Source organism: Miniopterus natalensis, chromosome 4 (assembly GCF_054644295.1).
Source record: "Miniopterus natalensis isolate mMinNat1 chromosome 4, mMinNat1.hap1, whole genome shotgun sequence".
Classification (NCBI taxonomy): domain Eukaryota; kingdom Metazoa; phylum Chordata; class Mammalia; order Chiroptera; family Miniopteridae; genus Miniopterus; species Miniopterus natalensis.
In genome coordinates this window covers 36,096,591-36,113,385 of record NC_142084.1, presented here as the reverse complement: position 1 = coordinate 36,113,385, position 16,795 = coordinate 36,096,591, and the positions used below count along the sequence as shown (strand labels likewise).

The window sequence follows — 16,795 nt, the reverse complement described above, 5'->3', positions numbered from 1 at the left end:
AGGAAACTTGAGATAGGTTTGCTGATTTACCCAAGGTTTGTTCAGTGAGTTAAAGTTGGGGAGGAAAGGTGGCCCAGAAAATGAAGAACCAGGGATCTAAATTTTTATTGCTGCTAGTTTCAAATTATAGTGGGAGACTAGTTTATGTTTGTAACTGTAAAATGGACAGGAATGATACCTTTTTAATTCCTTTGAGGGAAGTCAAACAGTGTTACACATAATTCTTCCTCAGAGATTTTACAGTCTAATTGACGAGACAGATGAAAATCTAAGTAATATATAAATACATACAGTGATTGCTATAATGGGTTGGTGATTAGTATAGAGTAACTGATACTAAGGAAAAGTTATGGAGGAGATAAGCTTTTAAGTTGAATATTGTTAGCATAACTTTTTTCTAAGCAAGTATAAAACACTTAATGTTACCACTATTATAATATGTTAAGGTACTAGAGGATATATTTTGCTTTTATTTTCCTCCTTTAGAAGCTTAACTATCAACTTTATCAACTTTAGCTTTAGTTATAAACATTTATGCTGTCACAGGAAGTTTGAGTAAAGAATGAAATAAATAAACTTAGTTATTAAAAATCACTTTGACATACAAAATATTTTTGTGGTGAAGACTTGACATACTTTATAAAACTTTCACTGGTAACATGATAAATGAGAAAGAGCCTTAACTCTGAAGTCAGATGAGGACCTACATCTAACTGTCACTAATAACTATCTCTGTGCTAGTGACTTAACCTCTTTAAGGCTTCATTGGGATTGATTAGGTGATCTCTAATAACTTTTAAAGTTATAAAATTATAATTGGCTCAGAAATATTTAATGGGAAGTGGAGGCTTCTCTTATTCTTGGATTTCTTTACATTACACCATGTGAATGAATATGTCTCAGGTTATGTAATTGGGAGATTACTTACTTTTAGCATGTCTTTGTGCTAAATTGGAACTTGAATATGACTATGATATAGTTTATTTAATAATTTAGGCTCATTTCTAGTATGTACATACATATAGCTTATTATGGGAAAAATGGATGTCTATAGGAAAAAAGCAAATGTCACTTTCTTAATATTTATGGGAAAGTATTGTGTACGTATGGCCTGGGTTTTGTGGAAGATTTTCAGTTTAAAATTTTTGCCTCCTCCTTCTCAAATATACTTTCCTTGAATTTTTTCTTTCTTTTTGAGAATTGGGAAGTAGGGTCACCAGAAGCTTTGTTCTACTTTAAGGCAGTTATTAAATGGAACGAGGAAATTTTTTCTGGAAATTTAGCCCAAGTATTTTCACTCACAAAATAAATGTGTCTGGTTTTCAAAGTTCATCATGAAATTTGAACTTGAAAATTGTATTTCTAATTTACTATATATTGGAATATCTGGAATCAGTTTTGAAAAGATCATCAATTTGGAAAAAGTTCAGCAGGATATGAAAAGTGAAGCATATGTTGAAATAAAACAAAGGATGGCATTAATTTTTTAAAAAATTTACTTGAAAATGTGTTTAAGAAATTACTCTTTAGAATACAGTGCAGCATTAGTACCAAAAATCATCTAAAAACTGATTTAAAGAGTCATGTCAGTGTAGTCAATCAGGATAATTCAACATAAAACAAATTTCCCTCAGAAACAAATTTGGTTGGTGGAGAGGAGCAGGCACACAAGAATGTTCTTGATAATTATTTAAACTCCTTGTATTGCCTGTAGATTAAATGTTCAAAAAGGTGCAAAAAAATATTTATGAAAAACTTTAAAAGAAATATTTTATGTATAAGTGGATAAAATACTTTTGTGCTTATGGAAATGGAATCATAATTTTTCATCAATACATTGATGTTTGTTTAGAAGCTAAAAACGTATAGAAACAGGATAGAATTCGGGTATTTATTAATTACATCTGATAAAAAATTACAGCTCAGTTCCAAAAAACTAAGATTTCTGACCTAGGGATCCTGGGAAACTATGAAGTCAAAATTGTTTTCATAATAATGCTAAGATATTATTTACCTATTCACTTTCATAAGTGCTCAAAGGAGTTTTCTGGAGGCTGTGTGACTTGATATTACAACAGATTGAATGAAGAAGCAAATTCGGTAGTCCAGCTGTTTTCTACCATGTATTTAAAAGATTTGTAAAAGTGTAAAAGAAAGCTACTCACTAAATTTTTATTTGTTTTAGAAAGGTTTAGAAACGTTATTTTGCCTAAAAATATTAGTTACGTATTGAGTTTATTATTTGAAGTTTATTAAACTTCAAAATAAGTATTTTGAAGTTTTCTTAGACTTAATTTCAAATAGGCTAAAGACACGTAGGACTATTTATACAAACAAAATCTCTGCAGTCCTCAATATTTTGGATGTAAAAGGGTTTTTTTACCAAAAAAGTTTGATAATAGCTGAAGTAGTTTTATTTAGTCAACATTTTTTAGTACTGTGGCCACTAGCCACATGAGGCTACTGAGTATATGAAATGTGGGTGAGAAACTGAATTTTTAATTTTTAAAAATTTAAATGTAAAAACTGAAGCAGTGGAAAACTTTGTTGATTACATGTTGAAGTGACAATATCTTGGATATACTGGGTTAATGAAGGGTATCAATTTCACCTGTTTTTTTACTGTGGTTATTGGAAATTTAAAAATCATATGTAACTCAGGTTATATTTTTATCAGACAGCTCTACTTTAGAAAATAATTTTATTCTCTTTCCCTTTTAAACCTTATAGCACAACTATTGATTAGAAAATCAAAGGGGAACAGGTGAAGATGGAGTGTCCCAGACTCTTACAGTTTCCCTCTTTTCATGGCATTTGTTTGTATTCTTCACTCACCTGTTATGTTACAGCTTTGGGGCATTAGAGGACGAGGTGTGGTAAGAGGTGGGTCTGGTAGTTGAGTAATGACCTTGCTTGTAGGGAAATACCACTATCACCTAATGAAGTGTTTCCTAATTTTTTTCCATTGCTCTCAAATTAAATTGCTATTAATTTTTATTTTTGACTTTAAGAACATTGTTATGAACTAGATCCATTGCCAGCATTCTCTTGCAAAGCTGAGAGGTATGTCTCTTGTCAGACTTAATTACCAAGTTTGGTATTTAGTAACAGCTGTTGAGTGAGTCTGGAATAGTCTACTATACAAACACCAGTTGATTAGAAAGCTAGGAATGGAACAAGAAGACTCTTACCAATAGTAAAAGAAGGCATAAGCAAATTTAATGGTACTATGATTAAAATTAAGATAGTTTTGAAATTTATTTGATAACATTTATTTTTCAAGGAGTATTAACCAGCAACACCAACTACTAGTGTTAACTAGAAAATATCTCTTAGATTACTTTTGGCGTCATTGTTTCTATTTTTAAAATGAGTTGTTTATTATTTCCTTTCATATTTTTCTAGAAAGACACCAGTAAGTCAGGATTTAAGTACGAAAAAAGGAATTTTCAGCCCTTGCTTAGAGTTTGCTTACTTTGATTGCACAACACTGTTATATTCATGTTTATCCTTAAGAGTTATGCAAAATTTTTAGTTTAAGTTGTGTTTGAATTATTGAGAATAAGTAGTATTTAAAATTTTTTTTTAATTACTTGAAGAAACTTGAAGAGAAATATTTCTTAAATTTCTGTTATAAAAAACGGCTTGTTGACTTATGTCAATGAAAGAAAAAAGAGAGTGCTCACTTTCACAAAATGGGTGAAATATTCTTGGAAACTATCATGGGCACATTATTGTAAATTGATCTAAGTGTGAGTTCTTGGGTATTCATTTTTTAAAATTGTGCTGAGGGTTATATTAGTATATAAAAATGACAAAATCAGTAAGCATCAAAAAAAGAAATCAGTGCTCTTTTTGACAGACTTAGCTTACAGAGTAACTTTAAATTAATTTTGCACTTTCATTTAGTTTTGAAATATTTTACTTCCATTTACATTTTGTCATTCTCTGACCTATTAGTTTAAGCTTCATGAAGCCAGTAATCTAGTCACACTTGTCTCTCAGTTTTACAGCATAGGGTTGCGATAAATGCTCAACAACCATTTGTTGACTGTACATAAGAGTATTAGATCTTCTGATTGATACTGCATAGAAAATTTATGCATTTTCTACATTCTCATCCTAAATTTAAAGTATGAATAAATCTTAAGTTTGTATGTATTTTGTTTTAATCTTAAATACAAAGTTTCTTGAAAATATAATAAATAATATGTTGAGGTCAGAAATATAATAATAATAAGCAAGAAAGTAATTTCCACTGACATAATTAATACAAAATTCTGGTTTTGAAAATGTACCCCAAACTGTAAGAACTCGGCAGCATAATATATGACTGCTAGGCAACGTTTATTTTGTTTATAACTTGAAAATCTGATAAAATTCTTTTGCTGTATTATCAAATGCTTGAAACTCTAATTTTAATATGGTAGTTTTTAGGGTATGTCTTAATGCAATTACATAAGGAATTAGTTTACCCAGGATGGTTTATTAATAGCCCCTAAGACAACAGCTAAATTGCAACACAAGCAGACCTTGAAGAGAATGAAGTTCCTAGTATAAATTTTAAAAACCTGAGAATTTGGTTACCAGGGTTCTTTAGTGTATGTGAGTATTATAGGGAGGTACTTTGAAAAAAAATACTTGAGAATTGTAATATATTTTATACTTACTAATACTAAGTTTCTTAAAGTTGAGCTGGAAGGACTGACTGAATCCTTTGCCTCGGTGAAGCTGCAGATAAGAGTAAGCAGGGTCACCTAAAGATAGATTTACTTAGAGGTTTGGCTGCCTCTCTGGAACCAGTCAGCTTTGAACAGATTTCCATAAATGGAAAGAGCAACTGGAGAGACCCAGTACCTTGGTTGAGAGTGTGGGTGATGTGCAACAGGTGGTAAAACAGTCACTGGGTTTTTTAATAAACGCTCTCCAAATGCCTGGTGTTAAAGGCTGAGCATTTGGGAAATTTTGAGACTAAGTAGATTTTTTTTCAATTAAAAGTTTCCTGGAAACAGTTTTAAAAGATTTATATCTTTAGTGTGTAGAACTTGTGAATTTGTAATATGGTTTTATGGAATTTATATAAATATTTCCTTTTAGTTCTTTTAGAGGATTACAACCTGTTACATAATCATGTTTCAGAATCTTTTACCAAGTAAAACATTCAACATTTTAAGTTGGGATGTGAAATTAATATTTTGTTAAGATACTGAGTTTGTGCTTGAATTGCCCATTTTCTTGTAAGGTCATTGGGTTGTTCTTAATTTCAATACATAAAAGACATACTTTCATGCCTACTGTATAAAAAGTCTCTGTTAGGAACTAAAATAGATATAACGATGAATTAATATAGCCCCTCTGATCTCAAAGAGTTTATATTCTTACAGGAGTGATAAATTTTCACCATTTATTGAATTCTTATCTATGTGTATGTTTTTTTATGGGAGTCACCTCACTTTGTTCTTACAACTGTAATGAGGTAAGGAATACTACTGCTTTGTGAAAGAGGAAACTTAGCCTTACAAGAAATTAAATTGCTGGCCTAGGGTAACAGAAATTATAAGTGGCAGAGACTAGAACCCAAGCTCTTATACCTGAAAGGCCAGACCACTGCTGTACACTTTACTGCTTCACAAATAATTCAATCAGCAAAACATAAAATAAGTGCAAGGAGAGAGTTAAAAAGGTAGTAAAATTAGAGAAAGCTTCATGAAAAGAAAAAAAAAAACACCATAAAAACTTTAAAAAAGTTTCTTGGGCAACACCCAGCAAAGTCCAGTGAGGTCCTGAAGGAGAGAGAGCAAGGTTATTGTGAAGAAAATTCCCATGTGCTTTGCTGCAGCTAATGCACTCACCCAGGACGGTCTGTAGGAATTGAACTAATTCATTAAAGTAACTTAGAAATATGTGTTTCTGACTGATTCTGATACCATTACCCCTGATTGTAGTAACAGTATATTAAAATATATAATTGACTTTATAGGATTGTTAATCCACAACTATCCTTTTTCTCCCTAGGTTAGTTTTGGCCTAAAATTGATACCGGTTTAAAATTTCAAGAGTTTTTCTTTGTTTTCCTTTGGATAAGATTTAAGAACTTCTCAGTAATTTTTAGTCACTCTTAATAGTTGCTTTATAATCAACATTTATTTTACAAAGTGAGGATATTAGATTGTTTTGGTGTTTAAAATATCTCTATAAATAATTTATATAAACTAATGTGTATCAGTGACAGAGTTATGCACATGAGAGTTAATTTGTATTTATGTCTTCTACAGCAGTGTTTTAATTTAGTAATGTGTTCAGTGCAAGTGCATTTTTAATTGAATAGAACTTATTTTCCCCCCAGTGGAAGCATCAGTTCATAGCAGTAATGCACACTGTACAGATAAGACAATTGAAGCTGCTGAAGCCCTGCTTCATATGGAATCTCCTACCTGCTTGAGGGATTCAAGAAGTCCTGGTATGTGAACTGCTGCCCTTTTTTATATTAAACCTGTCACTACTTCGTGTATCTAGAATGACTTTTTTAAAAAAAAAAATACAAGGGGATTGTTGGTGTTCTCAAGATTTGTTATACATGAATACCTGTGACAGCAGTAATTGATATTTAGTTGTCAAAGTTCCCAATTCTTAAATACTTAATTTTTGTATTAGGTGAATGCCCACTATAGATAGACAGAAGTTTATTAAGTTGCAATTTATACTGTCATGTCTTGTTTCCTTAACTCTGGGTGAATGTATAAACCTTTGTACATCAGTCCTTAAGCGAATGGCAGATGGGGACAGTTGCCTCCTATGACCACTTTCAATTTATTGATAAATAGGCAGTGGCTCCAGGGAACTGTCCATTGTGGAAAGAGGAGGAAACTTCCAGCATTTCCTCACACTCCCTTCAGGCTACGAGTTTTCATTTTCTTTTGGGCCCCTTTTTTCTTCAAGTTTGTCTTTGAAAGTTCTGTTGTCCTAATTTTCATTTGCCCTCATTTTAATCAGATGTTAATTTGGCTTGATACCATAAGTTTGGATTTTCTTACAGGGTTTTACAATAAATACTAAGAGCAACCAGACTTTTAAAGTAGAATAGGAATCCTATGTATTCACAAATATGAGAAGAAAATCAGGACATATTGGTCAGTGTTAATCCATGAGAGTAGGTATTAACTGTCTCTTAATTGAAATAGAAATGCCATCCTGATGATTTATGCCCATTGAAAGAAAGCCAGAATGACATTATTGTGTGTAATAGAGGGCTAAATAACAACCTATGTGTACCGTTTTAGTGACCCAAGATCAGGGTTGCTCCATTAAATAAAGTTTTATATATTTAAAGATGATATTCATTGGGCTGTAATGAGCAGATTTTCTTTTTCTTCATATTTTAAAATGAATTGTGAGTGCTTGCTTATCACTGAAATCACATTTATTAAGTGTTTTAAATTTTATACTATGTGCATGAATTAACTAGTTAGAGAATAATTACCGGTACATGGAAGGAAAGTAATTATTAAAGAACTCATTTTATTTTCAAATATTTTCCCTGTTGTCAAAATAATGCAGTCTTCAACAACGAGCTTGAAAATACAGGGTGGGGAAAAAGTAGGTTTACAGTTGTGAGTACTGAAAACAGAGTTTATTCTTATATTATTTATTAATTATTGTATTATTTTCCTTACAACCAACTGTAAACCGACTTTTGCCCCAATCTGTATATAAAAGTGTGAAGAACGGAAGATGACTACTCATCCCCCTCTTACCCAGAGGATTAACATTTCCTTCAAGTTGATTTTTCTTGCATTTTATTTACTTAACGTACTTTAAAAAATATATATATATATTTATTGATTACAGAGAGTGGAAAGAAGAGAGAGAGAGAGAGAAACATCAATGATGAGAGAGTCATTGATCGGCTGCCTCCTGCACGCCCCCACTGGGGATTGAACCCACAACCGGGGCATGTGCCCTGATTGGGAATTGAACCGCAATCTCCTGGATCCTAGGTCAGTGCTCAACCGCTGAGCCATGCCAGCCAGGCTCTTACATACTTTAGATCATATTGCATATTCATCAAGTTAACTTCAAGTTCTTATCCTGTTTCAATGAATTATTAGTAAACCTCACCTCTACGAAATATTGAATTGTCCACATTAAGAAGCATTAATGGGGGTGGGAAATTTTAATTTTTCAACTTTTTTTTTTATAGTGGAAGTGTTTGTCCCTCCTTGTGTATCAACTCCAGAATTTATCCATGCTGCTATGAGGCCAGATGTCATTACAGAAACTGTAGTGGAGGTGTCAACTGAAGAATCTGAACCAATGGATACCTCTCCTATTCCTACATCACCAGATAGCCATGAACCAATGAAAAAGAAAAAAGGTAAAGTATATTTATAAATTTCTGGAAAAGTAGGTGAAATTTTTTCTGGCATCATTTTACGCATCAAGGGAAGGGATGTAGGAAATATATACTATAGATATGTGGTTGATGTTTTCTTAACTAGATATTCTCATAGAATCAACAAATTGAGATTTTAATTTTGTATTTTAACATGTTCATACTGTTTTAAAGGGGTTAGTATTTAAGCCCTAAAAGTAGTTGCCTGAAAATGGTATTTTAATGGGTGTTGGTCACACAGAAGGAAGATCAGAGATTCATGGTACATTTGTCTTAATTTTTGGTCCTTTTGGGTACTTGGTTACTTTTTTAAAAGAAATTTAATATTTCTTTATTTTTCATAATCTTGTCTTCCTACTCTTTTGTGGGCATGAAACTAAAAGCCCAATTTTCTTCTCCACGCCTTTAAATACCAAGATAGCCAGTAGGAACTTATAAGTGAAATAAACTCATCAGTGGGTAAAGAGTATTTCCACTTAGTTGTCTCCTGCTGAGACTTCCACTCACTCACCTGATCCCGGTAGGTGGGGCACAAGACTCCAGCATATCTCCAACATCCTGAGGAGATGGGCAGCAAGTGAGTCCTTTTCCTGTTTGAATCAAAGGTAAAATTTGAAATGAAATCCTATGTAAATGGGTACTCATCTGATTCCTCTTTCTTCACATTTTAGAATGGGGGGAAAATCAAAGGCAAAAATATAGGAAACCATATTAAAAATAATGTTTTTATTTATTAAAGTATTTCAAATTCCTGTGATATTCATGGGTCTGTGCTTATTGCTGAGGGATAAAATGAAGAATAAGACAGAGTGCCTTCCCACATATAGTACATATAGATTTTATGTATCTTGAGAGAGAGATGAATGGGAGAATTTAGAAGGAAGAACCACTACTTGCTATAAATGTTTAAAAGCAAAAGTCATACATATTAATAGCCCTGTTTACCCACTGCCCACTGTAGCCTTTGGCTGTTTGTATCCAATGGGAGCTATGACAAAATACTTAAGAAATTTTTAGGTTTAAAAGAAGATGGAAAAGGCCATGAAAAGCTGGGATCATTTAGGGGACCAAGACCACTAGATAAACAGGTTGATATGTGGAATTAACCTGCCTGGTTTGATATAAACCAGGAAATAATTTGCCACTTTAATACTGACTTTATGTATTTAAAAATGGATGGTTTTATTAATTTAAGAATTACATATAACATCATTATTTGTTTGTGTTTAAGTATATTTGGGACATACAGTTAGGTAGGTTATTTTTTAATATCACGGTCTTTTGTATTTCCAGAGCTTTTAATGTGTGTTGTAAATCTCTAAGGGAACATAGCATGCAGTGTTCTAAAAGTTTTATTTGACTATAGAACCCTTTTTCCTACTGATGAAAATAGCCTGTTTCTCAAGTAATGTGATTTGGGAAATGCTGCTTTACAAGGAAATAAAGTAAGCCTTTATGGGCTAACCTGTCCGTTAAAGAAGTGTGGAGTTTGTGCTTTAGGAGACAGTAAAGGTGTTTGTATTATTACTGATTGGTTTGTACATATAAATATAATTTAATTTACATTGAGAAATTAAGCTCTCTTTTAACAAAGAGGCCAGTGAACTTTTCCTTTTAATTTTGGCAAAGCATACTTCTTATTGATTAGAATTATCATAGTGGAATCCTAGATCATAGTATCTATGTATTTTTATTTATTTATTTACATGTTTTTAAACATAACTTTATTGATTTCATACAGAGGAAGTGAGAGGGGGAGAGAGAGAGAGAGAGAGAGAGAAAAACATCAATGTTGAGAGAGTCATTGATTGGCTGCCTCCTACATGCCCCACTGGGGATCGCGCCTGCAACCCGGGTATGTGCCCTGACCAGGAATTGAACCTCAGTCTCCTGGATCCAAGTTCAATGCCCAACCGCAGAGCCACGCCGGCTGGGCATTATATATGTATTTTAAAATATAAATTAAGTTACTTTAATTTAGTTCTTTATTTGGCTATAAATAGTGCTTGCTAATGAAGAGTAGAGACATCATAAATCCCAGGTGTATGGACAATCACCAAATCTGTAATAATATACAGGCATACCTTGGAGATACTGAGGGTTTGGTTCCAGACCATTGCAATGAAGCAGGTATTGCAATAAAGTGAGTGACACAAATACTTTAGTTTCTAGTGCATATAAAAGTTGTGTTTATACTATTAAGGGCACAATAAATGGCATTATATCTTTTAAAAAAAAGTATATACCTTAATTAAAAAACACTTTGTTGCTAAAAAATGCTATCCATCATTTGAGCCTTCTGCAAGTTGTAATCTTCTTGGTGGTGGAGGGCTTGCCACGATGTTAATGGCTGCTGACTGATTGGGGTGGTGTTCACTGAAGGTTAGGGTGACTGTGGCAATTCCTTAAAATAAGACAAAAATAAAATTTGCTGCATTGATTATTTCACTTGAACAGTTAGAAGCCATTGTAGGGTTATTTGGCCTAATTTCAATATTTTGTTTCTCAGGGAATAGGGAGGCCCGAGGAGAGGGAGAGAGATGGGGAACAGTTAGTCAAAGCAGTCAGAACACACACAACATTTGTCTATTAAGTACACTGGCTTATGTGGGGGTGATTTTGGCACCCCAAAACAATTAACAATAGTAACATCAAAGAATCACTGATCACAGATCACCATAACAAACATAATAATAATGAAAAAGTTTGAAATACTGTGAGGATTTCCAAAATGTGACAGAGATACTAAGTGAGCCAGTTACTGTTGGAAAAATGGTGTCACTAGACTTGCTTGACTCTAAACCTTCTGTCTGTAAAAAAAAAATGCAGTGTCTGTAAAGTGCTATAAAGCTGAGTACAATAAAACAAGTTGTGTATGTATTTTATCTGAAAATACAGTATTCTCCTCATTCATGGTTTTGCTTTCCATGGTTTTAGTTACCCACAGTCAACCTAGGTCTGAACACATTAAGTGGAAAATTCAAGAAATGAATGATTCATAAGTTTTGAATTGCACAGTTCTGATCAGTGTGATGAAATTTTGAGCCTTCCCACTCTGTGCAGCCCTGGACATGAATTCTCCCTTGGTTCAGTGTCTCCATGCTGCTTATGCTCACTGCCCGTCAATCACTTAGTAGCTGTCTCGGTTACCAGATTGACTGTTGGTATCGCAGTGCTTGTGTTCAAGTCACCCTTATTTTACTTCATAATGGCCTGAAAGCACTAGAGTAGTGATGCTGGCAATTCAGATATGCCAAAGAGAAGCCGTAAAGTGCTTCCTTTAAGTGAAAAGGCCTGTATGTACTTATAGGAGAAAACAGAGTGTATAGAGGGTTCAGCACTTTCCACAGTTTCAGGCATCCACCTGGGATGTATCCCCCACAGATAAGGGAGGACTACTGGATAATATATGTGAATACTCCCAACTTCTTTGTTGAGGCTTCTGTTTACCTGCCAGTATTCATTCATCAGTGCTGAGGATCGAATGCAATGCACTTCAGGCTTACGCCTTCTTTAGGGTAGAGAAGTATAGCTCTTACTTTTCTGTTCACTGTGGATGTTAGTCTGAGAGAGCCTTCTGACAGAAGCAAGGAGAAACAAAAGTGAGGACATAAACATGTATTAGACATGTGACATAATTACTTGGAAGATTTCCTTACCGTTATAATGTACCTGCATGTTTGAGGGAAATTTAAACACTTATGCTTAAATTCTGGTGAATTGATTGGCTCAGAGCAGGAGAGAGTGTTTAAAATTATATTTTTTTACCTTTTCTCATTTGAGCTCAAAGGGCTTCGCAGATTATCAGATCCTCTGCAGTAGCTAGGTAAAGCTTTTTCTAACAATACTGTAGAACAGAAAACAAAAAAAAAAATTGTAGTAGAATGTTTCCATTGCCACATTATTGGAAAAGGTTAGCAAACTGAGGCTCTGACCATATAAATAATAGGTTAGTAGTACCTGACTTGCCATATACATTGAGATCACTACCAACTAACTGCTCTAATCTAAAATTGTGGAAGTGTTTTTAATGCTCTTCTTAAATGAGACTTCTTATATATACTGAATATATTAATCTGCAAATTAGTCTCCAGTTTCATGAATAATGTGTTATCAAAGAAACTGCTAATCATGCTTATTATTATTTTTAACGTATGGTTTCAATATCTTATTTTTTCAGTTGGCCGTAAACCAAAGACCCAGCAATCACCAATTTCCAATGGGTCTCCTGAGTTGGGTATAAAGAAGAAACCCAGAGAAGGAAAAGGTAATTTGGGGAGAGCTAATTTGGAGGCGAGGTGATTTTTCAGTCAGGTGACATTTTTGCATTTGTAAGAAAATTATTTCTAGTACATGCCTATATGGCAGTACTGCCTTTAGTAGTACTTAACAGGGATGTATCAGCATTACCTGGGAGCTTTTCAAACTCTATGCCCAGTCCCTACCTGCCTGAGTTTTCGTACCCATAGATACACAGGGGAAGTGCAAAGGGGTGGGTGTTTATGTTTATTTGGAAAAGGCCCTAAGTGCAATCTGATGTACACCCTTTGTAAGAGCCATTGTTCTAGAGGACATGTACATATAACAGCACTCGTCCTCATGTAGAGCCACTTAGAATTGAAAGTTTACAACTAAGACTTATTTTTTATGTGTAATTTCTTAACTGATAGAAGCAGTGCAAGAAATAATTTAAGGCAAGCTGAATTTAATTTCCCAGTCAACAAATTTGAGTCATGTCAGTCAGGAATCAGAACAAAAATTTACCATTTTTTTGCGTTAGAATTTGTATATTCTCATTACAAACAAAAAGAACAACAAGCCGCCTACATTCTGTTGTCTCCTAATTTGTTGGGTAAGTGGATGTCAAGTAATATTTTAATAATGGTTTCAGGTGTGCTCTGGTAATTTGATAACTAGAAGTTGATCACTCCCATGAATAAATATTTTCAGACCAGTATTCAATAGTTGGATCATTAAGTCTCTAAGCTTACCAAGAAATTTAGACCAAAAAAATCCAGTTACAGTGAACTTTTAATGTATTTAGTAACTAATAATTCAGCTTGGGACAGATTTAGGATACTTTTCTAAAAATATGTGTTTTTCTTGATTTCAGAGAGAGGAAGGGAGAGGTAAAGAGAGATTGAAACATCATTGATCGGAGAGAGTCACCGATTGGCTGCCCCCCTTTGGGGATGGAGCCCAAAACCCTAGGCCTGTGCTCTGACCATGGAATCGAATTATGACTTCCTGGTTCATAGGTTGACGCTCAACCACTGAGCCATGCTAGCTGTACTAGGATACTTTTATTTCCTTGTCTGTCTTTGGTCATTTTCATTTCTGATATTTTAAGTTTTATCTTTCATTTTATATGGAAAACTTTAAAACTTACGTAATAGTAGTAAATAGTTATTACTGTTTTTTAAATAATTCCTATTATCAGTGGTATCTCTGGTATTCGAAGACCTTATGCTTAACAATGAAGCAAAACTCTGTGATGGTCTGTTTTTACCAATAAAATTACCTTTCTTTAAAATTTTGGTCTTTATTAAAATTGAGGCAATATAATGCAATGTGAAGGTTAAAATTATTGAAATCACACCTGAATTAAAAATCCAGCCAGTGTTTTCTTTTCTATAGAATTATCACCACCTGTTGAGGATGGAATAAATTTGAGTACATTAATCCAGAGTGATCCAAGTATTGAATATTGGTCTGAAAACCTTTATTTGTGGAAGTGATAAATTTTTAGTTACCAGATTGCCAGAACACACCTGAATTATTATAATTCTGCATAGGCTTAATGAACTACCTGGTCTGTTAGAGAAGGCTCCCCTTTCTGAATTCTGTTTTCCTTAAAATCAGAAATAGAATTTGTTAATTTTACTTGGGGAGGGGATGATGACTATGCCAGAACAGTTCAGGATAGCCTGAGGAGTGTAGATGAGTCTGATTCAACAGATCTGGAAGCATTCAAATCCCTACTACGTACAAGGCATTGTCTTTGTTGTATAAAAAGTTCTTCCAGAATAAGTTCTCTGCTGACTTATACTATGTCTGCTCATAGTACCTGCTAATCTCCTGTTCATAATCAAAATAACATTGTCCCAGCTATACATCTTTTTATTATTATTATTTTTTTAATGTATCTTTATTGGTTTTAGAGAGAGGAAAGGAGAGGGAGAGAGAGATAGAAACATCAATGATGAGAGAGTCATTGATTGGCTGCCTCCTGCACACCCAACTGGGGATCGAGCCCGCAACCCGGGCATGTGCCCTGACCGGGAATCGAATCCCGATCGCCTGGATCCTAGGTCGATGCTCAGCCGCTGAGCCACGCTCGGCCGGGCCCAGCTATATATCTTGATGTATAGTAGTAGAAAGTGATGTAGTTCAAAGGCACTTTTTTCTTTTTTTAATTGATTTTAGAGGAGTGGGGTGTGGTGGGGAAAACCATCCCTTTTCAATAAATTAATAAGTGCCTTTTGATGAATTCTGATCATAGAATTTGAGCTTATATAAAAAATATACAAGTTCAAATAAATTTATTCAGTTTAAATCTGTAAATTAATATGATTCTGTTTTAGGTTCACTTTGTGCTATGCTTTATGCCTTTGCCTTTATTGAACTCAAAATCTAGGATAGGGTGATATACGATAGCACAAAATATAGGATCTCAATTATATTAGTATCATAACTGGAGACATACGTAGGATATTATTTTAAAAATATAGCAAACAAGTATATTTATGAATTTTGTTATAATGAAAGATACTTTATATTACTTACTAGACAACACTATTTGACACTACAAAACTTGCAAATATAGTCAAGTACTTAATGACAGACTCTTAGTACATAGTACATTTGTGTTTCACAAATAGTAAATTAATTGATTTTTATCCAGCACAATTAAATACTTGCTTTTAATTATGTGTTTAATTATATTAATGAATTTAATCATTGTCTATCATTGTTTTCAAAGGAAACACAACCTATTTGTGGGAGTTTCTTTTAGATCTACTTCAAGATAAAAATACTTGTCCCCGGTATATTAAGTGGACTCAGAGAGAAAAGGGCATATTCAAGCTCGTGGATTCAAAGGCTGTCTCTAAGCTTTGGGGAAAGCATAAGAACAAGCCAGACATGAACTATGAAACCATGGGACGAGCTTTGAGGTAAGAGCACAAAGGAACAAGTTTTCAAACAAAATTTATATATCTCTTTCTATTGTCAGCTGTTTGAAGAGAAGCTGTAAAAATTCCTTATTTATTATAACTTTTAAGTTGGGGGGATATTCCAGAGGAGCTTCTTAGATTTGGATATAGATGGGGAAAGAGGTGTTTGGTCTGAATGTCTAAAATTTCAACTTGATTAGAAAATTCATTTTTGCAGAAAATGTGCTTTTGCATTTAGGGTTATTCCTTAATATAAAGTTAAGTTGAAGACCTTTAAGAAAAACGCAAATGAAACAGTTTCCAAATTGTTAATTTACTTCAGTTCTTGCAAATTTGTTATAATGGATTTATCTTGGCATGAACATTTCTCTTAAGTTTTGTCAGTTTGAGAAACCCCAACACTTGTAATGTACATAGCTTCTTCTAATAAAGGGTCCTTGTTACATAATTTATGTGACAGTATTCACATATCCCACAGATTCATCTCTCCTAAGCACAGCTTAGTTAATTTTTCCACATTACATCAGATTGTTTCTGTAACCTATGTAAATCAGAGTTGAATTTTTACCAGTGTTCATAAAATACAGTAAAATAGTCTGTATTTAGGTTAAATTACTTCCTTTAGGATGAACTTATAGCTATTTCATATATCTCAAGTTTGTAGGGTTTATGGCACCAGGTTTCAACTTCATTCCTACTTCAGGTTCTCAGCCATTTGAACAATCCAGGCAGGAACAGCTCCTTATCTTACAGAAACAAGTGAATGTTTCTGTTAGTATCCATTCTGCATGGTGGTGGTTTTGTTTGGTTTTGGGGGGGGGAATGTAATACACTTGATTCATTTAGTACTTTTTCCCTTACAGATATTACTACCAAAGGGGTATTCTTGCAAAGGTTGAAGGACAGAGGCTTGTATATCAGTTCAAGGATATGCCTAAAAACATAGTGGTCATAGATGATGACAAAAGTGAAACGTGTAATGAAGATTTAGCAGCAGCTACTGATGAAAAATCGTTAGAACGAGTGTCACTGTCCGCAGAAAGTCTCCTGAAAGCAACCTCTGTTCGTGGTGGGAAAAACTCATCTCCTCTAAACTGCTCCAGAGCAGAGAAGGGTGTAGCTAGAGTTGTGAATATCACTTCCCCTGGTCATGATGCTTCATCCAGGTCTCCTACTACCACCACATCTGTATCAGCAACAGCAGCTCCAAGGTATGTGAGGGAAACTG

General features: G+C 33.8%; 1 protein-coding gene across 4 annotated transcripts in view; it reads left to right on the top strand.

The window, feature by feature from the left end:
* Nucleotides 1-16,795, top strand: part of ELF2 (E74 like ETS transcription factor 2) — an 86,943-nt gene that overhangs the window by 65,825 nt on the left and 4,323 nt on the right. For 2 of the 4 annotated variants that reach the window (XM_016210196.2, XM_016210198.2), the window contains 5 exons: nt 6,347-6,460; nt 8,237-8,374; nt 12,573-12,659; nt 15,375-15,567; nt 16,431-16,778. In XM_016210196.2, coding sequence (XP_016065682.1) covers nt 6,347-6,460; nt 8,237-8,374; nt 12,573-12,659; nt 15,375-15,567; nt 16,431-16,778 — 880 coding nt within the window. Of the gene's footprint in view, nt 1-6,346; nt 6,461-8,200; nt 8,375-12,572; nt 12,660-15,374; nt 15,568-16,430; nt 16,779-16,795 lie in introns of all 4 variants that reach the window. The other 2 variants (XM_016210195.2, XM_016210197.2) reach the window with 1 other exon arrangement.